At 40.9% G+C, this 24,127-nt stretch overlaps 2 protein-coding genes across 2 annotated transcripts in view; both read right to left on the bottom strand.

The window, feature by feature from the left end:
• LOC144586395 (uncharacterized) overlaps positions 1-24,127 on the bottom strand; it is a 593,808-nt gene that overhangs the window by 286,420 nt on the left and 283,261 nt on the right. The window lies entirely within an intron of this gene.
• Positions 1-24,127, bottom strand: part of KIF6 (kinesin family member 6) — a 235,694-nt gene that overhangs the window by 11,481 nt on the left and 200,086 nt on the right. Inside the window, exons 17-21 of the mRNA XM_072991469.2 lie at positions 21,439-21,520; positions 20,584-20,719; positions 19,441-19,535; positions 14,709-14,798; positions 10,578-10,684 (exon numbers count right to left, since the gene is read on the bottom strand). Of these exons, the coding sequence (XP_072847570.2) occupies positions 10,578-10,684; positions 14,709-14,798; positions 19,441-19,535; positions 20,584-20,719; positions 21,439-21,520 (510 nt within the window). The remainder of the gene's footprint in view (positions 1-10,577; positions 10,685-14,708; positions 14,799-19,440; positions 19,536-20,583; positions 20,720-21,438; positions 21,521-24,127) is intronic.

Raw genomic sequence — 24,127 nt, 5'->3', positions numbered from 1 at the left:
GAGATTAAGGAGCTTTCCATCTGGAGACAGACACCTTCTGTTGCCATTCCAAAGGTGTGCTTCCGCATGACAGCAAAAAAGATCTCAAACATGGTCAACGCGAGGACACAGCCCTGTTTCACTCTGCTTCAGATGTCAAAGGGATCTGATGTTGAGCCATCAAAAACTACAGTGCCCTTTGTTTCCTCATGAAAGGACCTGATGATATTAAGGAGCCGAGATGGACATCCAATCTTGGGAAGTATTTTAAAAAGGCCATCCTTGCTAACCAAATCAAAGGCCTTTGTAAGATCTATGAAGGCCATAAAGAGTGGATGTCGTTGTTCCCTGCATTTCTCCTGAAACTGTCTGAGGGAAAATAGCATTTCAGTGGTGGATCTATTAGCTCAAAATCCACATTGTGATTCTGGATAGACTTTGCCTGCAAGCACCTGGAGTCTCTTCAGCACAACATGGGCAAGCAGCTTCCCTACAACACTGAGAAGAGAGATGCCATGGTAGTTATTGCAGTCACCCCTGTCTCCTTTGTTCTTATACAATGTGATGATGTTTGCATCCTTCATGTCCTGTGGTACTCCACCTTCCCTCCAGCAAAGACAAAAGACTTAATACAGCTCGGTGGTGATGATCTATTTCAGCAGGGATGTTATCCTTCTCAGGTGCCTTGCTGGAGGTGAGGGAATCCAAGGCCTCTTTTATTTCTGCTAAAGCTGGTTTGCGGTCCAGCTCTTCCAAGACAGGCAGGCACTCGATGTTATTTAGTGCCTCTTCGGTTACTACATATTCTATGGAATATAGCTCAGAGTACTGCTGCACCCAGCGGTCCATCTGCTGTGCTTGGTCCTGGATGATCATGCCTGTAGCAGACTTCAAGGGAGCAGATTTATTCTGTATTGGACTTAAAGCCTAATACCATCATAAATTCCCTTGATGTTACGTGTGTCCACTGTATCTCTCCATGTTGCTGAAATAGTCTAATGGATATGCAAGAGCCAATACAACTGGTTCCAGAGACCTTGCAGGAATTGCCAGAAAGACATGAACTGCTTCCGGGACTCAGGCTCCAGATTTTGCCTCAAGGTCAACTCCTGAAGCCTTTTACATCAGTGGATAAGGCAGTGGAGGTTTGAATTCAGAGTTTTCCTTCTCCTAGATGGGCTGCTTTCCAAGGCTGATGAGCCTCACCTACCTGAGCTGCTCCCTAATAGTGCAAAGATTAGAAGCACAGGCATCCAGGTGCTGGATCTTGTCTTCCAAGAGGACCACCAATATACACTTAGAGCATATGTACCCGGACACCTCATTTGGCAAGAAAACAAAAATGGCACAGGTGTTACAAGTGCAAAAGATCCTGCGCTCTCCATCTCGACTGATTCTATAAGCATTCCATAAGGCAATTATAAAAATGCAGGCACCCCAACTTTTTTTAAAAATTAATGTTGAAAATCATTACCATTCACACTTGTTGAAAATCAGCCCTGATAATTGCTTTGTGTTCAAATGAGAAGTGGTTACTTGATTAAAAAACAGAAGTCAGCTTCTGAGATTTTCCCTTGTGTGGTGTCACTTTGTGTATGGTAGTGAGAGCAAAAGAGAATATCCTGTAGACCAGTGGTCCCCAAGCTTGGTCCTCCAGATGTTGGGGACTACAACTCCCAGAAGCCTTCAACACTACCTCTGCCGGCCAGGATTTCTGGGAGTTGAAGTCAAAGAACAACTGGAAGCCCAAAGTTGGGGATCACTGCTGTAGATTATCTTGGCTGCAGCCATTGGATTTTTCAACATGCAGGCTGCCCTTTGCTATGTGAAGCTTGGCATTCTTTTTACTGCAGTCAATGCAGGTACAATATTGTGCAGCAAATTGGGCCATTTCCTGGCTTTCTGAATTGTGGGTACAGCAACACAATATCCCACTTTCATAAGCTGGAGGGTTTTTTGAAGACTTGAATCCTCATATAATCTGTCTTTTTCTTTCTTACAATGATTAAATGACACATATGACTCCTAGTCATGTAGGCAGTGATGTAGTTATGTAGTTCATATTGATGGTGAAGTACTGGAGACTGAGGAAGGATATTGCACCAGGCTGAGTCCATGTAATCTTGATACTGGGATCATGTGCGATTGGGTAAGAAGACTACCATGAATACTTCCAGATGGACAGTTCTTAGCATACGAGACAGAATACAAAGCACAGATATTCTTTTTTTCTGATTTTTGAGAAAAAGATGGAAGAAAATCTGGAAGGGCTGCAAATGAAAGATAGTGGTTTATCTCACAGAACACTCTGCAAATTAGGAATGGCAATTACAGTGGTGCCCCGTATAGCGAGGTTAATCCGTTCCGGATTAACCTTCGCTATACGAAAACATCGCTGTGCGGGTAAGCAAAGCCTATTGGAACGCATTAAACTTAGTTTAATGCGTTCCAATAAGCGTGGAAACTTACCCCTCCAGCGATGTTTTCGCTCCGGCGGCCATTTTGGAGCCGCCGATCAGCTGATCGGCGGCTCCAAAATGGCCGCCGGAGGCCCCAATCGTCGCAAAGCGAGTGCGGCGATTGGGGCTGATCCGTATAGCGATCCCCAAAAAGGGATCGCTATACGGATTCTTCGTTAAACGGTGCGCTCGTTAAGCGAGGCACCACTGTATATGAGAAAAGCTTCATTTTTAAGTACTTTAACAGATCACCATAAGATGTAGAAAAGTATAGAGAAATGTATTCTGAGTGGATAAACCTTTAATTATTTTGTTTTAGAAAACCTGGAAAATATCCTCATACTTTCTTAAGTCTTGGAATAGCAGTTGTGCATTCAAACATGCTGATTGTTTCTTCTTTTCCCCATCAGGTTTTGTGAAAATTATTATTATTCAAATTTTTCCTTTCTCTTTGGTATTACAGTCACGATCCAACATTATCTTGCTTAAAAGACCAACCCTAGAAAAGGAAGATCCCTATACAAGAATGTGCCTTTAGAATGAGGTCGGCTGGAGGCAAGTGTGTCAGTGATGAGCTGTTGTACTAGTCATAATATTCAAGTGACAGTCATCCACGTTCCTTAAGGCTGGTGTTTATCTATTTCAAGGGCCTCTCTAGGAATACTTTAGACAGTTCTAATTTACTGTCCAGCAGATGTTGGACAAATATACCAACTTTCTTCCAGGGGCACTGCTGATATCATGCAAGGATGGGCAATCAGAAATGAGACTGAAGGCTCAAGTGGAATATACCTTCCTTTCTGTAACATCAAACTCTGTTTACAGGGACACTGCTGTCCATTATCATTACTTCGATACTTCTATTAAGGATGGAATTATGTATAGAATATTGGAAACAGAATCTGTACTCTTCCTCTTGCGCACATAATATTTTTTCAGTTTCTTTTAGATGTCAGTGACATTTACAAGGCTTCTGCCCACAGACTGGCTGACTGCAGGATGGCTGGGAGCACAGGGAGTACAATTGAAACAATGTGAACATACTGGACTGTCTGAAAAAAAATCCAGACTTTATTAGGAATCTTCAGTGACAGACACTCAAGGCCTAAAGGGGGAGTCATTATCAGCACCTGCTCTATTAACAGACAAATATATTCCAAGGAGGATGAAAAATCCTGATTACCCACTTAAGGATCAACTGAAGACAAAGGAATGGCAACAAGATAAAGATAATCTGTCAGACAGTCTTCACTGTCACATGATTGAGAACCTTCCTGGGCCTACAAAGGAACTAAGATGATACCATTGTGTTTCTATACATGGTGTAACTGTACCAATGTAGATAATAGTACTGAGGAAGGTGCAATTATATTACACAGGACTTCTGGCTGTACTGTTGAGATGAAGATAGGATTTGGTACACGAGCCATGCAAAAGAGCAATGTACCCTCTAATTTTCAGCTCTACTGGGTGGGGCTCTGCCTCTCTCTTGCGCAGCTTCGCCCCTGCGTGCACATGCAACTCCATCCTGACCCACCCCCGCAAGCTGGGTTTTGTCATGACTGGAACCTAACATGATCACTGTGCAGAGAAGGAAGAGAGCTGCATGGACGGAAGTGGACTTGTGCACACAAGTGCACATGCCCACCTTAGCAGGAACCTTGGTGGTTGGCTCACCACCTAAGCAGGAAGCTGAAGCTGCTGGCTGTGTGACTTCTAGAGGCAACTGCACCAATAAAGATGAGGTCACTGTTACATACAGCACTGATGTTACCTGTCTGTCATGGGTTTGGAGGGAAAGTTCCATCCTATGGGGAGTGGAAGGCGGGACATCAGGAGGAGGGGCTGTACTGTATATATATGTGGAGTTTGTGTGGAGAAGGAGAGCTGAAGAAGAGCTGAGAGAAGAAGCTTGAGTGGGGAGTCTGTGTGTCAGACAGGGTACTACTGTGTGTCAGTCAGTACCAACCTGATAGGTTCAGGTGTCTGTATGGTTAGCCAGAACTGATAGGTTCAGGGTCTGTGCTTCAAGTTAAGTGTTCTGTGTGAACCAAACTGTGTGTATGTATGATTGAGACTAAGCCACGTTACTGTATCTTATTCACCTGATCATTTTATTTTCCCTGTGTGTTGTTTAAATAAACCTTATTCCTTTATTTTGTTAAAAATCCATTCCTGGTCTGTGTGACTCCTTACAGGGAATGGTTGGTGGCAGTTTAGTGAAACTGTGGCATATCCCAGTAGGTCTGGGTTTGTCACATTGATTGGTGTCCAGCGTGTGGGATACGACTGGTCCAGTTGTCCAGTGGTACAGCAAAGCCTTGGCAAGTGTGCCCAGAGCAAGGGGGGTCTAGTCAGGGACAATCTGAGGCACGTAGGTAATCTTCTAGGTGTACCTCACGGGGAGGTGCGCTAGTGGAAGAACGTGCCAACTGGGGACTAGATTAGGGAGCTCTGAGGCAACTTGTTTTGGCGGGAAAAAAGCTGAGGCAAAGCTGAGTGAAATAGCAGTGATCTGGCTTGTCTGCTGCGAGGCCTAGCAGAGAGGGGTAGACTCTGGCTCGCAACTGTTGCAAGTTAGTGCTGAAGAACAGCAGCAATCTATAGAAAGCTGGTTCTGAGGCAAAAGAAAAGAAAAAAAGGTGGTCGCTTTATTTTGAGGCTTGACTTTTGAAAGCAGCCTGTTCTGGGGGGGGATTATGCCCTTGACTCGAAGCCAAATGGCAGAAATGGGTGAAGTGAAAGACCCCCAGGTAGACCAAGGTTCTGAGGATGAATTTGGCTCAGTGCAGGATGAGAGCACGGGAGAACAGAACCCAGAACTCAGGAAAATGCTCATAGTCCAACAGCATGAACTGAGGATGAGGCAATTTGAAATAGAGAGAATGGAAAGAGAGGAAAGATTAGAGAGAGAAAAAATGGAGGAAAGGGAAAGAGAAAAACAAAGGCAATTTGAGTTAGAAAGAGAGAGAATGGAAAGAGCAGAAAGATTGGAGAGAGAGAAAATGGCGTTTGAGTTAAGAAAATTGGAACTGATGAATCAGAACAATAATAACAATAGGGATTCTGAGGGAGGCCAATTGTCTAAAGCTGACCTGAAGAAATTCCCTGTGTACCACAAGGGAGATTGCCCTGAGGTGTTCTTTTCCCTAGTGGAAAGAGCGTTTGTGGACTTCTCAGTAAGGGAAACTGAGAAGATGACCATCATGCGATCTTTAATCAGTGGCAGCCTGGCCGAAGTCTATTCAGAGATGCCAGAGGAACTGATGAAAGATTTTGCAGAGTTTAAAAAACTGGTGTTTGCCAGACATGGGATAAATGCGGAACAGCTGAGGCAAAGATTCAGGTCAATCACCAAGAAACCAGAGCAGACTTTTACCCAAGTGGGGGCCCAATTGGTGAGGCTGCTAGAGAAATGGCTATCTCAGGAGGGGACAGAGACCTTTCAGCAGCTCAAAGACTTGATAGCGCTGGAACAGTTCTATTCAGTCCTGCATGGGGAACTGAAATTCCAGGTGAGGGAAAGGAAACCGAAATCTGTGGCAGAAGCAGCCGAGATCGCAGATTTTATTTCCCAAATAAGAAAGCCCTTGGGTGAGGGGAAATCGATGGGGAAACCTAAAGAAACCTACAGCAAGTACTCTCAGGGACCAGGAAGAAACCAGCAAGGGGGAGGGGCCCATGGTGAAGGGAAGCCCTCAGACATGAAACCAAGACCTCAGATTTTGGAGGGAAAACCAAAACAAGATGAGAAAGACCCAAAATATAGCAGAAAATGTTATTTCTGTCAGGGAAAGGGCCATCTAATCTCAGAGTGTGAGAAATTAAAGCAGCTAAAAGGAATTGTGCCTCAGGATTCGAGTGGAACCAAGCCAAAAGCTGTGTTCTGTGTCCAGAAAGAGCAAAGCTCCTTGTCACTGAGGGAGCCTGTTGCCATGGCTACTCAATCTGGAACAGTTACATCTGCTGATCAGGCTGAGGAAAATGGTCCTCTTGTGGAGGTCAAGCGCTGCTTGCTCGTGAGAACAGATTCTCAGTTGTTTGAAACAGCAGGGGTGGACGTAGGAATACTTGACCATCAGTATCGGGGGTTGAGGGACACTTGTTCCCAGGTGACCCTGTGCCATCCAGATATTATTCCTAGGGAATATATAATCCCAAATGAGAGCATGAAGGTGGCAGGGATTGAGGGACAGGTGATCTCACTGCCAGTAGCGGAGGTACCTGTGAACTTTCAAGGCTGGAGGGGAGTTTGGCGGCTAGCGATTTCATCGACTCTGCCAGCAGCCGTGCTCGTGGGAAATGACCTGACTGAACATGTGAAACGGGTGCTAGTGATTACACGTTCACAAGCCACCACGGGGACAGTTCAGGGGGGTAATGATGAGCCAGAGACGGAAGCAGAGGGGAGTTCAGAAGCTGTGGTGGAAACCTTAACCACAGACAGCCGATTTGGCCAAGAGCAAAAGGCAGACACCACTCTCCAAAAGTGTTTTGAACAGGTGACTGACGCCCAGCTAACACCTGAAACCCCAGTGAGATTTCTAGAGAAAAAGGGGATTTTGTATAGAGAGACCCTGAGGAATATCTCAAAAGGGGGAGATGGGATCCGAAGTCAGCTAGTGGTACCTGAAAAGTATCGCCCCATGATCTTACAAAGGGGGCACTCTGACATGTTTGCTGCGCACTTAGGGGTGAACAAAACACAGCAGAGAATCACACAGAATTTTTACTGGCCTGACATAGGGAAGCAGATCAGGGAGTTCTGTAAACAATGTGATGTGTGTCAAAGGCAGGGGAATAGCCGCGACAGGACCAAAGCAAAGTTGTGCCCTTTGCCTGTGATTGACACTCCGTTCAAATGCATAGGGGTGGATATTGTGGGACCTTTGCCCAAGGCCACAAAGAGGGGGAACAGGTTCATTCTCACCATTGTGGACCATGCCACGAGGTACCCTGAAGCCATTCCCTTAACTAACATTGAAACTAACACAGTGGCAGATGCCTTGGTGGGGTATATGTCCAGGATGGGATTTGCCTCAGAAATAATCACAGATTTGGGCGCATCGTTCACATCGAAGCTCATGAAACGGTTATGGCAAATCTGTGGAATTAAGCACAAGGAAACCACTGCCTATCACCCTGAAAGTAATGGGTTAACGGAGAAGTTCAATGGGACTCTGATGCGCATGATTAGGGCTTACTTGGCAGAGAATCCAAACAATTGGGACCAGAAGCTGCAATCCCTTTTGTTTGCTTATCGATCAGTGCCACAAGCCAGTACCGGGTTCAGTCCGTTTGAACTTTTATTTGGGAGAAGGGTGAAAGGGCCACTTGATTTAATCAAGCAAGATTGGGAGCAGATCACCCAGGATGACCCACAAGATGTTGTGACATACATAGACTCTTTAAGGAATGACCTAAAGAGAAACCTAGAGCTAGCAGCAGAGACCCTGCAAGCTCAAAAGGTCAGAAAGAAAGCTTGGGATGACCAGGAAGGCAGGGAGAGGCACTTTAACCCAGGGGAGGAAGTGCTTTGGCCTAGGCTCTGCAAAGAGAACAAACTGCAGCTGGGTAGCCCAGAAATAAAATACTGGGGTCACATAGTAGGGGGAGGAGTGATAAAACCCCTCGAGGCCAAGATAGAAGCAGTTCGTGATTGGCCCAGACCCAACACCAAGAAAAAAGTCAAATCATTTCTTGGGTTGGTGGGCTACTACAGAAAGTTCATCCCGAGGTTTAGCGAGATTGCGGCTCTGCTGACCGATCTGACGAGGAAGAAGGCTGATGACCGCATCCCGTGGACCAGCGACTGTGAGGAGGCGTTCCAGAGGTTGAAGCAGGCGCTCATCAACTATCCAGTGCTGCGTGCTCCAGACTTCGACCGGGAGTTCATCATCTACACCGATGCGTCTAACAGCGGGGTAGGAGCAGTTCTTTGCCAGGAGGATGAAAATGGTGACCAGCATCCAGTGTCCTACCTGAGTAGGAAACTCCAGAAAGGTGAGAGACATTTGGCAACCGTGGAAAAGGAGTGCCTGGCCATAGTCTACGCGATCCAGAAGGCCAAGCCTTACATCTGGGGAAGACATTTTATTCTGTGCACTGACCATTCACCACTGCAATGGTTAAAGACAATGAAAACCCACAATAGTAAACTTATGAGGTGGGCTTTAAACCTGCAAGACTATGACTTTGAAGTGAAGGTGGTCAGAGGGTCAGTGAACTGTGTTGCTGACGCCTTGTCAAGAAGACCTGAAGAATGAAGACGGCGAAAGAAACATGGACTATGTATATATTTTGATGACAAAAAGTCAAATGTGTCTGTTTATTAAACATGTTGGTTTGTATGAATAAAGGTAACTTGATGTATTGTTAATGGTAAATGTTTAAATGCCTAATAGAGTGTAAGTATAAGTAAGTATGGTATTGTATGTTATTATATGACTGTTTTGTTTGTTTTGGGTCCAGGTTGTTTTTTGGTGAAAAGCACCTTAGCTTTCCCCCTACAAAACAACTTATAAAGAGGGGAGGTTTTACATACAGCACTGATGTTACCTGTCTGTCATGGGTTTGGAGGGAAAGTTCCATCCTATGGGGAGTGGAAGGCGGGACATCAGGAGGAGGGGCTGTACTGTATATATATGTGGAGTTTGTGTGGAGAAGGAGAGCTGAAGAAGAGCTGAGAGAAGAAGCTTGAGTGGGGAGTCTGTGTGTCAGACAGGGTACTACTGTGTGTCAGTCAGTACCAACCTGATAGGTTCAGGTGTCTGTATGGTTAGCCAGAACTGATAGGTTCAGGGTCTGTGCTTCAAGTTAAGTGTTCTGTGTGAACCAAACTGTGTGTATGTATGATTGAGACTAAGCCACGTTACTGTATCTTATTCACCTGATCATTTTATTTTCCCTGTGTGTTGTTTAAATAAACCTTATTTCTTTATTTTGTTAAAAATCCATTCCTGGTCTGTGTGACTCCTTACAGGGAATGGTTGGTGGCAGCTTAGTGAAACTGTGGCATATCCCAGTAGGTCTGGGTTTGTCACAGTGACTAAAAGAAATGTGTAGTTATTGTGGATGATTGGAGTTCATCTAGTCAGATCCATGGAGTCTTGTGAATCAGGAAAGCCAATAGCCATACCTGGTGACAGTCATAATCACACTCAAGAGAAGAGGATAAGTATGAACTACTGTAATAGGTAGCTGTGATCTTCTACTATAGGAGCAACATGAATCTTCTGCCATGCGGTTGTTCAAAGGATCCCAATACTGGGAATCATTTGTCCCAAGAGTTTGAAGGTAAGCAAGAGTGCCTTCTGTGATACAGTTCCACCCAGATGAATCTACACCTCTATGAAGGAAATTGAGATACCCAAAACTGCATCCAGTTAAAAAAGCAAACAAAACACATGCACACACAAGATGTCATCATTGGTCCAGCAGACCTTCTGAAGCTATTCAAAGGCCATTTATGAGACTGGATAACTGATGTTGACACTATGCTATGCAAATAACAATAAAAAAGAGCTAGTAAGTGGGAATCTTTCAATTAATGGTTCCAAGGATTTTTGTGAATCTTGCCTCCAACATAATCCTTAAGAAGGACTTTGGCCATGAGGAAGGGCATTTGAATGGCCCTTTCAATTATAATTCTAGCTGATTCAAAAAAAGAGGGCAAAGTCTCAGGAACATTGAAGAAGTATGGAAATAACCATGGAAAGGAGGTGTGACAGTGACTCTATGTGATATGAAAGTAAAATGGAAAATGACTTCAAGTTGAAATATCATGAGACAGTTTTACACTGCATGCCCTTTGAGTTAACAAGAAAAATTTCCAACCCTTTAAAACATTGGTATATAAAGTCATTTCAGTCCTTCAAGAGGTTAGCATAACAGTATACTTAAGAACAATAAATAGGACAATACAGATATTTTAACATGAATGAATGTGAAAATGGTCCACATTTATGAAATGAAGTGCTTTGATTCCTTGCTATAAATCAGCATGAGGCTAAATAATGCTTGTATATCTGCAAGACAAGGCTATAAATGTTTTAAATATGCAAGTAAATACAGTAAAGAAATTATAGTGCTATAACATAGATTGCAACTTGACCCAATAGTGCATTAAGCAAGGTTTACCTTTTTTCTGCAGCAGATTTTGTCTCGCTCTGATGAAAGCTAGAATATCAGCATCAGTTTGATGGTCTCCAGTGAAGGGTATGGATGAACTTGGACTTGATGAGATCCTGCAATAACCAAGTAAATTTAATCTTTCATATGAGTTATTACTTTGATTTCATTTACATTTTTCTGACAAAAACTTTCCATTGTTGGGATATTAGCCTACCCTTCAGCAGCAGTAAGGCATTACCTTTCTTTGTTTCACCAAGACATATCCTGGACTTTTGGACAGATTTATGGAAATGAATGAGGTTATACATGACAAGTATCTAGTGCCTTATGGTTGCAGAATCAACATACAGTGATGTTACACTTTCCAGTATCCTGCTGGAAACTTAAGGGTCGTGGTGGCGCTGCAGGTTAAACCACAGAAGCCTCTGTTCTGCAAGGTCAGAAGCCCAGCAGTCGTAAGATTGAATCCATGTGACAGAGTGAGCGCCTGTCGCTTGTCCCAGCTCCCGCCAACCTAGTGGTTCGAAAGCATGCAAATGCGAGTAGATAAATAGGGACCACCTCGGTGGGAAGGTAACGGTGTTCCGTGTCTAGTCATGCTGGCCACATGACCACGGAAACTGTCTATGGACAAATACTGGCTCTATGGCTTGGAAATGGGATGAGCACCGCACCCTAGAGTTGGACATGACTGGACTAAATGTCAAGGGGAACCTTTACCTATTGGAAGCTACCAAGTACAGACCCAAAACTGGAAATGCCAGTCACATGATGAAACACAAAACTTTTGTGACTAGATATGTAATAGCTACCTTATCAAACAACCACTACTGCTTCCACAACTTCAAGTTTCTGGCCTACACTTTGCACATTATGTCATTTCTTGCAATTGCCCTTTGAGGTTGACGGTACCCAAAGAGAAAATCAGTTTAAATGCCACTGGCTTTGGGTACCGTCAACCTCAAAGAGTAATGGCAAGAAATGACATAATGTGCAAAGTGTTTTAGAATCATAAAGCCCTCAAACCGAAGAAGTTATAAGTGTTTGTGATAAGAAATGCAGGTGCACCAGAAATTTTCTTAGTTGTTTTTCTTTTAGAGCAACAACTCTAAAATCTTTAAAGATAGTCATTCTAAGGGTTGAACTGTACACTGCAGGCATTCTGAGGGTCAAAGTGAATATTATATGAAACACATTCCCTCTTCTTTTAATGTACTTATAGTAGGACATTTGAGTTTTTAAGAAAAAGAAGTAATATGGGGTCCTAATCCAAATCAGGAGTACAAAGCCCAGGGAGGAATTGTTTCATTCAATCCTTTCTGCAGCTAATCCCCCCCCCCCAAGCTCCAATTATCTACCACCACTAACAATGGAAATTATTTTTAATTACAAGACAGAGAGAATATTAAGACTTCCTCCAACATTTCACGTTTTTAATTGAGATCATGGCTCTGGTAGCTGTAGCTATTATAATTATGGCTATTATTTCAATTACACACAGCCCACCATATATTAGCTGGATTTAGCTCCTTGAATATCAGGTCATTTCCAAAGACCTAGAATATTCATAAGCATTTCCTTAAAATATGTGCTGTATCCTGTAATTGGTGTATCCTGAATCTCACTTACACCTAGAGTACAAAGATGGTTTACTAGGTATCTTGGTATTGCACCTAAAGCACCAATTAGCAGCTGCCCCCAGACTATGGAATGCCCTCCCGACTGAGATTCGTCTGGCGCTGACGCTGATGACATTTCAGCACCAGGTCAAAACCTTCCTGTTCCAAAAGGCTTTTAATTGAAATAATATCAGCTGTGGGTCTGATGGCAATTTTTAGAGTATATATTTTTAATTGCATTTTAATTATTTTGCCCTTTTATTTTGCCCTTTTATTTTATTTTAAATATTGTAAGCCGCCCAGAGACCTTCAGGTAGTGTGGGCGGCATATAAGTTAAATAAATAAATAAATAAATAAATAAATAAATAAATAAATAAATAAATAAATAAATAAATAAATAAATAAATAAATAAACAAACAAACAAACGAACGAACGAACGAGCAAACAAACAAACAAACAAACAAATAAATAAAATAATTACAAATGTAATAGTTTTTGTATACTTTTTAAAAATATATAATTGCTCAATCTATTGGTCTTTGTATCTGGCAGTCTTTTCAAATTCACTATCTCCGATTCTAGCAACCCCAGGTATTGCTTCATCTGCTATCCAGACCCATTTCCTTTCAATAACTATCAAATCAGGCATACTGTGAACTAGAGGTTTATCAGTTTGAATGCAGAAGTTCCAACAGTATTTTGACTATTCAATTTTCACTAATGTTTACAGTTTTGTGATCCCACAAGTTTTTGGTCACTGGTATGCTATATTTCTTATACAGTATATATTCATAAGTACCACTGTGACAACTTTATTATGTCTTTCCAAATAATTTGTTTGTTCAATCTTCTTCCAGCCACAGATAATATGGCCCACCATTTCTCTGCTTCTTTATACAGCCAACATTTACAGTCACTATTGGGGTTAAAAGTAAAACATTCAAAACAATGACATCTGAGCAATGTAGAAGTTTGTTGTACTCTTTGGTAGTTTGAGTGTGGTGGTCCATCATAGCTGACATTGAACTCAGGGTTAATTTCAGGGATGTTGGGAAGTCTTTGGGTTCAAGTTCCAAGTCTGAGTCCTTGGTACCAAGTCTGAGTCTTTAAAAACTACTACTACTACTACTACTACTACTACTACTACTACTACTACTACTACTACTACTACTACTACTACTACTACTACTGTGGTTAAACCGCTGTACTGCAGCTAAAACTGTGCTCACGACCTGGGGTTCAAATCCCAGGTAGCCGGCTCAAGGTTGACGCAGCCTTCTATCCTTTCGAGGTCGGTAAAATGAGTACCCAGCTTGCTGGGGGGGGCAATGTGTAGCCTGCATAATTAACTTGTAAACCACCCAGAGAGTGCTTGAAGCGCTATGGGGTGGTATAGAAGCAGGATGCTTTGCTTTGCTTTACTACTACTACTACTGCTGCTGCTGCTGCTGCTGCTGCTGCTGCTGCTGCTGCTGCTGCTACTTCTTCTTCTTATTATTATTTATTTATTTATTTATTTATTTATTTATTTATTTATTTATTTACAGTGGACCCTTGACTTACAGACGGCTTGACTTACAGACTTTTTGAGTTACAGACTTCTCTGGCTACAAAATTTAGATTTGACTTGTAGACTGAGATTTGATTTACAGACCAGAAAAAAACCAAAATGGAACAAAAACGGCCTGTTACGGGATTAATCGGTTTTCAATGCACTGTAGGTCAATGGAGACTTGACTTACAGGCTTTTTGACTTGAGAACCGCCTTCCAGTACGGATTAAGTTCTCAAGTCAAGACCTCACTGTATTTATTTTATTCATACATACCCAGCATACAAAACAAAAAAAACACTAGAAAGCTAACAATAATAACAAAAAACATCAAAACTAAACATCCATACTACCCCCATAGACCAGAAATTTTGCCATTATCTGGTCATCTAAACATCATCAAAGGATTCCAGTGAGCACTGATTGACTATAAACAAATTCTTCCCCTAGGTTCTTGTCTTTTTCTGGGCCCAGTTATATGTCAGCTTCCAGCTTTCCTTTACAAGGTTGTTTGATCCTATAGTGTCTCTGAAAGCATATCTAGTTCTGTAGTGTCCAGTAATTTCTTTCATAGCTCTTCCATCGTTGCTGTCTCTCCATTCTTCCATTTTTGGGCCCAGAGTAACCTAGCTGCAGTAAATATATACAGTAGACTATATTTTGTTTTCTTATCAATAATTTCTGGTATTATATTCAACAGTAACATTTCAGTTTTAAAACTTAATTTTTGCTGAACAATCTCTTGTGACATTTCCCAAACCTGTAACCAATTTTTTTTTCTGCATGACCACCACATACGATAAAAAGTCCCTGGATTTTTTTTTACATATCCAACAAACATTACTGATCCCTTCTGACATTTTTGCCAATCTTACCAGAGTAAAATACCATGTATGAAACATTTTAGGGATATTTTTTCTAAAAACAATAAACAAACAAACAAAACCCATGGAATTACTACATACCTTGCCTTTGAAGCTGAATTATTGAGTCTGCTTGCACTGCTTTTTACAGAAGACTCTTCACTGAAGCTGGCTCTACTGTTATTTGGAACTCTGGAAAGCAGATGAATATTTTAATTCATATCAGACTGCTGCAGCAGTGTTTTATTTCACAATTGCTTTTTTTAATTCCTGGAAAGCAATGAAATGATGAAATATATTCATTTAGGAATAAGAATACAAACAATACTTATTTTAGGATTTGGCAACAAGATATTTGAAGTCTATTGAAATCTTAACTGTGTCTTTGAAATATCTCAAACTTTTACCTTCAACTCCCCCATACACACCTATTTTTCATTTCTTTGCTTGCCACTAGTGAATGTATCTGGCTTCACAGGGTTCCTTAGTTTGGCACATCAAAGCCTTCAAACAAAGTTATGCAGATATCAAAGTTGTGTCTGCTGAGACTTTTAGGCAAACTCACGGCAGCGGTGAACCCTGTTGCCCTTGGATTAGTCTGCCCCTGCCATGGTTGTAACTGGGGCTGCCTCTGAGAAGTACGGTAATAGTCCTGTAACTCTGCTTCTTGGACTACTTCTTTTTGATTTCAGACAATAGCAACTGTAAAGTTATAAAGTTGTTGTTGGTGATAGTATGGCAGCTATAAAAACATGGACACACTTAAATTCCATAGGAAAAAACAGCTCTAAGATGCACACTTTAGGATCATTTTAATATAAACACCAAGTTTCAGGTGCCTAAGTTTCATGTTCTTCAACTTATCAGTTCAGGTCAGACAGACATAGAAGTAGATAAGCATGGAGACTACTTGTACAATTCCATAGAAATATCATTTACTGCATCAATAGTAGGTGTAACTGGATGTATATTCACAGGACCAATGGAATGCATTTTTGAATGTGACTGTCAATTACCTGCATTATATTGCTTTCAAGAATATGCTTTCACACATTCTAAGGTAAATTTGAAGATTCATCCTTACCCACATTCAACAAGTAACATCTTAATTAGCTTTTTAGAAAATTCAATTAGTTTAGAGGTAGGCTCAAACAAGAGTTCTATGGACTATCACATACAGTATTGTTTGTATCTTAATCTAGTAAGGATAAAAATGACAATAATCTTTATTAGATACTTCAATAGTATGACCAGTTCCCAAAGAAACTATTGCAATAAAACAGTGAATAGTTAACAATAAATATATAGTATTATTCATGGGAATAAATGTAAAGATAAGGCACTATAATAAGCTTGTCTGAAACATTTCTTGCATAGTTTCCTGATAGTGTGTAAATCACAACTCTACAAAACTGGGCAATATTTCTTAATAGTAGACCACATATAGATCCTTTGGTTCTACAAACATGAAATATTAGTATGCTTTGCAGAAGGCTTTCATAATATTTTGTAAATATCTGTATTAACACAACTGACCATCACATAGGTAGCTGCAAAACTGACTGTTTGAATAAAAACACACAAATGAAAGGTTTAATGAACATGAAAAAAAGAAAAATGTTTCTTTTGAGAGAAACTGTACTGGCCTACTATATTTGAACTGCCGAACACAGACAGCTACATTGGTCCATTTTGAATCCAGTTATTCCAGTTTACAGGTACAACTTCTGCAGTAAGTTCATTAATCTTCTTTTTCAAGTTCATTAATCATTTCATTTTGTTTCTGTTTTATTCAAGCAAATACATGTTCCTGGACTAGACAAGCTTTGAGTCTGACCTAAACAGTTTTTTTTAAATGTTCCAAACAGGCACTAAGATGAACCAAGAAGAAGATATAATGTCAAAGTAACCCTGTGTTTTGCCCTTTGGGTTGTTGTTTGTGAACTGAATGAAATCATGGCTGTCATTGTTCTTTAAGTCTAAAGGGACTGATTTACTGGGTCATCCATTTGTGTCCAAAGCACTGGCCCAGAGGACTAATGGAGCCAAATGGCACCAACTGCGCAGCTCACTGAGGTGTGGGAAGATGCTGGTGACATGGCGGCCTCCCATTGGTCAGCCATGGTTTTCAAATTCCCCCACCCACTCCAAGAGCATAGAACCTCTTCACTCCAGTCTGCTCCTTTGGCTTAAAACAGGAGCTGCAATGGCTCCCCAGCCAATTTGCCACTTATTGGCATTCTCTCCTCTCCTCCTGTTTTATTGTTAATAGTTTGGTGAAATTGAGTTGTTGGGTGTTGTGGATATGGGACAAGTTTTCTTTACTGTGGCATTTATTCTAGCATATTCATGATGAGACAACTTTCTCTGACAATTTGGGGTACTGGGCTGGACCCAGGTTGCAGGCAAGTCCTGTGGGCGTAGGACATTAAGGGACATGGCATGGTTTGGTCTAGCTTGGGGGCCATAGGTCCACCACTGTTCCCAGGTGGCAGGAAGCCACATACATCCACATGGTCTCCATGGACTATCACCCTTCATAGTGACCCTCACCAGACCACTGATGGGTGGGGAAGCATTGAGAGGCATTCAGATCTCTCGATACACTGGATACAACTCCAATGCTGAGCTAGCAAACTGCTGCTGTAACCAATGAAGTTGTGTCCTTTCCTTCTGGAAATGTCTCAGTGTGTTTCATTATGGTTAACAAGTCAGGCAGCTCAGCCCTGCTCAGCCCTAGGCCAACAAACCTTTGTCCTTTCAGTCATACAGATCAGAGCAGCCATGTTGATCAGGTAACAGACAAATCCATTATCTACCATGTTTATTAGGTGGTTTGAAGAATTCCTCATTTCTATGTTTGTTTTTAAAAGAAACTCTTAAAAAAACATGGACAGGGGAACATAGTTTCTCTTTACATTTTCCCAAATTTTAAGAAACAGCTTGTTAGTGTCAGAAGTCTTTGAGGAAGGATATCAGATATGAAGGGCTATCTGGAAAACATCTGATGTGCTCTTGTTGTGTTTCTTGGAACACTGCTGTTGTTATTCAAATATTTCCAAGTGTCACATTCTGCCACAAACCACAATAATAAAGACTATATACACCAAGCTAAGAAAATATTGACCACATTTTACAGAAATTTAGAATGGCTAAAACTGCAACCACCCACTAATACCCTTAGTTTCTAAAATACATTAAAACACAGCCTGGCTCCTGAAAAATGTATTAACCATATTACATTGCAAACAGCAATTAATAGATACATTGCTCTAATAACTACAATGTCCTCATTATTATGTTCACAATGTATTTTTATGTTTGTTATATCAGGCCCACAACATTTTAGCTGTCATATTGACTTAAAAAATACTATCTAAACTGCTTCTAACAAATGACTTTTAAGTATACTCGTACTGATATATTCCATATATTTTATGTCAATTTTCACAGTTAGTGTTTGTTAACTGATGGAAGGTGATGTTTAGATCCCTTTCTCTGAGTAAATTGCCACTTTGCTTTGGAGTGGATTTATTAACAAAGAGGTTTTTGTGCTCTAGGGGAATGGAGCTGACGCAACATATAAAATATATAATCCTGTGCAGTTGCAGGAATGAACTGAGGCTGATGTGTCATTCAGGTTCAGTGCAAGCCTTGGGAAATAATGGGTTTGTAACTTTATATTCTTTAGTGTAGGAAACTAGAAACTGTTCCTCTGAAATATTAATACCTCAGACAGGTTTCAAGCATAAATTTTCAGCACAGTGGGATACAAAGTTTGCTGCTTTCTTACAATGTTATGAGCTCCATTACAAATTCTATTTGCATCACACAGAGAACATAGCTGCATAAAATGTGTTTAACAGACTTAACACACTGAGGAACTTTGAATATCTGAAAGGAAAAAGCTCCACAGAAAACTTAAAAGGGTCATTAAAAGTATAATAGCACAGATTATATCAGATATGTGAAGATAAAAAAAGAACACTTCTGTTTTTCTCTCCTCTACACACAATATTATATACTATTAATGCTCTTACCATTTTATCTTCTAGATGGCTCATAATCATAATTTAGGCTATCTAGAAGCCTAGAAGCCAAGAATGAGGACCAATATCAACTAGGGAGGGCCTTCCCCATGCATTCATTTGCCAAACAAAGGGTCAGTTCTTACAGAAAGCTAAAATTATAGCTATAAAAGAACATGCCTAATACCTGATTCCATACAACTATGATATCAGAAAAGTAATCTGAGTCTTCCACTATTGCCCCAGGCATTTTGTATATGTACTTGAGTTCTTTTACCTAAAAAGTATTTCCATGTTTACTTCAAAGACAACAAACAGTTTCCATTCAAGAGCCTTTGCATCACAGCTTTTCTGAATTGGCTTGTGCAAGCTTATTCTGAGATTTGAAACATATATACTAAATAGGGAAGTGTTTGATGACATCCTTCCCGGAGATAACAGTGGGAATTTGGTTTTATTTCACCCTACCACTATTATTAGTTGTTTCTGTTATATCCAAGCCTTTTAAATTAATTTTGTAGTTATAGTGTATATCTTCATTGTTAATTGCCCTGAGTAATACTTTGCACTAAGTAGGGCAGTCTATAAATGAATGAATAAATGAATGCAAGATACCAAGATGGGAGAGGCTAATTGCTTCCCCCCTGCGAACGGCGATTCTATCTGTGCAAGTATCATCTGAACAGATATATGTACAATATGCCCCACCATGTTATGTAAAAAAACTTCCACAAACACTTAAATATCTCAGGACCATTAAAAAGGTATTTGCTGATTACACATTTGCAATAGGATACCCATCTTACCTGGTACCACATGGAATTGGCTGAGCTTCAGGAAAAAGAGGAGGAGTCTTTGAGACACCACGTGAATTATGCAAATCTGGCCTTTCTTCCTGGCTCTAAAGAAACATTGGACAGGTAGGATAAAAATAGTGAAAAATGGAAAATGACAAACGAATCCTTCTTTTCATAAGGGTCAAATGCAGAGTGCTTTCATAATCTCGTACTGTTAACACTAATATTAAAGACCAATGTATAGATTTCTGTAGCATCTTTTCTCTTATTCTGTGATCAAAGGTAAAGGTTCCCCTTTACAAATGTCCAGTCGTGTCCGACTATAGGGCGCGGTGCTCATCCCCATTTCCAAGCTGTATAGCCAGCGTTTGTCCGAAGACAGTTTCTGTGGTCACGTGGCCAGCGCGACTAGACATGGAACGCTGTTATCTTCCCACCGTGGTGGTACCTATTTATCTACTTCCATTTGCATGCTTTCAAACTGCTAGGTTGGCAGGAGCTGGGACAAGCGATGGGAGCTCACTCCATTGCGTGGATTCAGTCTTATGACTGCTGGTCTTCTGACCTTGCAGCACAGAGCCTTCTGTGGTTTAACCTGCAGTGCCACCACATCCCTTTCTGTGATCATACTTAGAAGTGTTACGGATAAATATTGATGATTTTTAAAATGTCAAACTCAGGTTTCAGGCTTTCAAAATAGATCAGTAGTTATTGGCTAATCAGAATCACTGGAAGGTCTTAGAATGTTACATAGGTTAAGATTCAGACAACTGAAATCCTTGATTACGTTTAGCAGCTGCTTCCCTTGTACTTACAATACAGGACGGCATTAAAAAACCTGGTACAAATTCACCCTCCTCCAGATAGTTCAATTATGTTTTCAACTAATACAAATTTTGTTTTAAATTGTGAAGATATGAGTACTGCAGCCAAAACTCTGCTCACGGCCCAGGTTGAATCCCAGATAGCTGGCTCGAGGTTCGCTCAGCCTTCCATCCTTCTCCGGTCTATAAAATTGAGAACCCAGCTCATGGGTGGGGGGAACCAACATGTAGCCTTCATAATTAAGCTGCAAATTGCCCAGAGAGTGCTTTAAGCTGTATGGGGTGGTATATAAGCAGCATGTTTTTGATGATGAAAATGTTGTCCTACCTGCAGATTTCCTGTCTCCTCAGACCACCAAACTTCAAAGTCCTTTTGCAACTTCACTTTTGCCTTTTCCATAAGTAGCTGCAAGTGTTCAATTTCTATCTTCAGTCCTTTCAGGCGAGTAAACATTGTTTTATAACTGTAGAAAACAAAAGAGAATATTCATTGTAGACTAACAGTTCTAGAAATACTGCCAGGACTAGTGTGGAACTGTATTATCCCAGTTCCCCTATATAAAATATATGTAATACTTGGTACATCAGTGAAAATCATACGCTCTACTAATTGCTTTAAATTGAGGGGGGAAATGAGACTACAAAAATATTTGGGAGATATGACTTGAAGTGAGAGGAGGTAGACTGTTAATCAGAAAAATTTTTAATTAAACAAGTTAAGATATCAAAAATATCATATATAACCTGCTATGATGTAACCAAGCATGGTGCTGTTAATTGCCTGCCCATCTACCAATTTTTTGCCATTAATGATTGCTTTTTTGTTCTGGCAACAAATAATTTAATTTGGCATTTACATGGTAAGCCCCTTTCTGAAAGATTGCTCTCTGATTTGCCTGTTTCATTTATCCATCTGTTGCCAACTGGCCAGAAACAGATATACTTCTCCCCATATACAAAATGATCCAAATCAAGAGAGATGCAGAAATTTACAAGCTGTCAGAACAATTTGTTTGACTAACTAACTAGATTTAACTCTTCCTACTGTTGATGCAAAGCCCACAGACAATGAACTCCAGCCAACTTAATAGCGTATATGAAACATATACAAGTAACTTAATCCTTAATAACATACACAACACATATTGTCAACATTTTAAAAACATAATCATGCTACAACAACCTTATCTTCTCTTTTTCAATTTGTGCCCGAAGTGCTTCCTCTATTGGATCATGTTCATTCATTTCTCGAGGACTGACAACAGCTGCAAGAGATAATTGGTAATTGTTATAAAATGCAGGGCCAAAGGAAGGCTACACACTAAAAGTATAATTGAATGGGTTGTTACTGGAGTTTTTCATTTTGGGAGCCCTGTCTCTGCCAAAGGAATATTCATTCTGAGCTTGCCCTAGGAATTTAAAGCTTCTTTCCTCTGAAAAATTCTAAGTGCCAATTTTACTGTCTTAGAGATATGCTCCATGAGGGCAACATACACTTTACATTAAATGCATGATCATGTTCGTATCCTGGTATTCTTTAAAAAATGTCAATAAAACCTACAAGTGCCACTGAAGGGAAGAATCAGTTTCAGGGCTGTGACAACAGGGAGGCTGAGCCCATTTCCCCTGTGTTGCAGTCCTAACAGGAGCGAGCAACCTCTTCTCTCTGCACTGCACAATGCCAAGGTACCGTCATGGCTATTTAAGCACACATATACCACTAAACATGTTAAATGTGATTATACAATGAATGTAACTTGGCTTTTGTTCTTCAGTATGTCATGGATCAGCATAAGCAAACTTTGAAAATACCATCCTCTGTGGGGTGCATATGTCCCTCACAGTGCTCTAGATGTTCAATATTGTCATATTTTGTTGCTTCTCTTACATCTCCCACCAGTTGTTAGTTTCCTCTCTAGAGACATTTGATTGAGCTCCTTCTTGAAGATCTCTAGGAGACAAATACAGTGGTGCCTCACTTAATGGGCGCCCTGTTTAACGATGAAATCGCATAGCGGTTAACTTTTTTTCCCCCATGGGGAAAAGTCGCTTTGCGATGATCGGTACCCTGTCTTGCTTACTGATCATTGCAAAGCGATGATTTTTAACAGCTGATTGGCGGTTCCAAAATGGCCACCGGGTAAAAAAAATGGCCGCCTGCTGTTTTCTGGGACGGATTCCTCGCTTACCGGGCAGCGAAAATGGCCGCCGTATGGAGGATTTTTGCTTAAAGGTGAGTCTGAAGCCCATAGGTACGCATTGAAGGGGTTTCAATGCATTCCTATGGGCTTTTTAAAATCGCATAGCGACGAAATTGCTTTGCAGCGATTTTTGCTGCACCGATTATCGTCGCTATGCGAGGCACCATCTCTTCTTTGGTTGTACCTGCTGCCAGGCCATGGTTGATCTGGTGTGTATTGATATTTTGTTGCTATGTTTTCCATTTTTGTATTATATTTTTGATATATGCTGTTGCTGTTACTGGTATATTGCTATACAGTGGTGCCCCGCATAGTGAGGTTAATCCATTCCGGATTAACCTTCGCTATGGGAAAACATCGTAAAACGGATCAAAACCCCCAATTGGGGGGTTTAATGCGTTCCAAATGGGCCCAAAACTCACCGTTCTCTGATGTTTTCCCTTGTTCCGGCAGCCATCTTGGGTGTACCGGCGGCCATTTTGAGTGTCCCAGTGGCCATTTTGGGTGTACCGGTGCCCATTTTTTGTGTTCTGGCGGCCATCTTGGGTGTGCCAGCGGCCATTTTTTGTTCCGGCGGCCATCTTGGGTGTTCCGGCGGCCATTTTTTTGTTCCGGCGGCCATCTTGGGTTTACCAGCGGCCATTTTTTGTGTTCCGGCAGCCATTTTGGAGCCGCAGAACAGCTGTTCCCCCATCGTAATGCGAGCGTGCCCTCGCTTTAGCGATGGGGAAATCCGCATCGCAATGTGGATTCATCGTTCAACGGTGCACTCGTTATATGAGGCACCACTGTATATTGCTTTTGGTGAGATTCTACCCAACAAAGAATCCCACAACAAGCAAAGCGGCAAGTGACAGTATTAAACTTTCTGACTCTTCACCTGCTTAAAAAATGGAATTCAGGAATGCTTGGAAACATGAAGCTATTTGATGGCAAAGATAACACCAAAACTATAGTTTTTACTTAAATATTAATGTAAAACATAATTTGGGATTTTCATATAAACTAAAAATGGGACAAAAATATATTGCCTAATAGAGATCTGCTGCCATCTTCATTGCTATTTTAGCCAAGAAAATAAATTATAATTAAACCTGCCACTAATTTACATTGCTCCAGGGAATTTGAGCAAACCATAAGGGCAATAGTGACTCCTTATTTACCTGTCAGCATGCTGGCTATAGTCATTAACCTCTACTTATAGCACCCAACAGCTCAATCAAAGATTGAACCATTTATAATCCCATTGAAAGCAGTTTAGTGCAAGTGTTTATTGCTGCCTATGTTTAATTCCTTATTTGCCTGGTAGTGAGTACAGTACAGATTAGAAGCATACCTTACTTATAATTCCAATATTGTCTTCTTTGAACATATATAAATTCTTACTTGTTTCTCCTTCTTTTACAGCTTTTATTACACCCTAAAATCTAGTTCTTTTTGTTCATGACTAGAATTTGACTCAGTCAAGAGCTTCCTGGACGATCCTGATTCTGGGGATTATGACTATGCTAAATATAGAAAGCAATCTTTCCCACCTGGATGCCATCCAAATGTTTTGCTAACATCCCCCTATCATTCCTGATGTTAGTTAGGGATGATGGCAATTGTACTCCAAAATATCTGGACAGCATATGGGAAGAGACTATAAAGCTTCTAAAAGAAACTCTCGGA

The sequence above is a fragment of the Pogona vitticeps genome, chromosome 1, assembly GCF_051106095.1.
Source record: "Pogona vitticeps strain Pit_001003342236 chromosome 1, PviZW2.1, whole genome shotgun sequence".
Taxonomy (NCBI): Eukaryota; Metazoa; Chordata; class Lepidosauria; order Squamata; family Agamidae; genus Pogona; species Pogona vitticeps.
The sequence above is the reverse complement of the archived record's forward strand: the minus strand, read 5'-3'. Positions and strand labels throughout refer to the sequence as shown.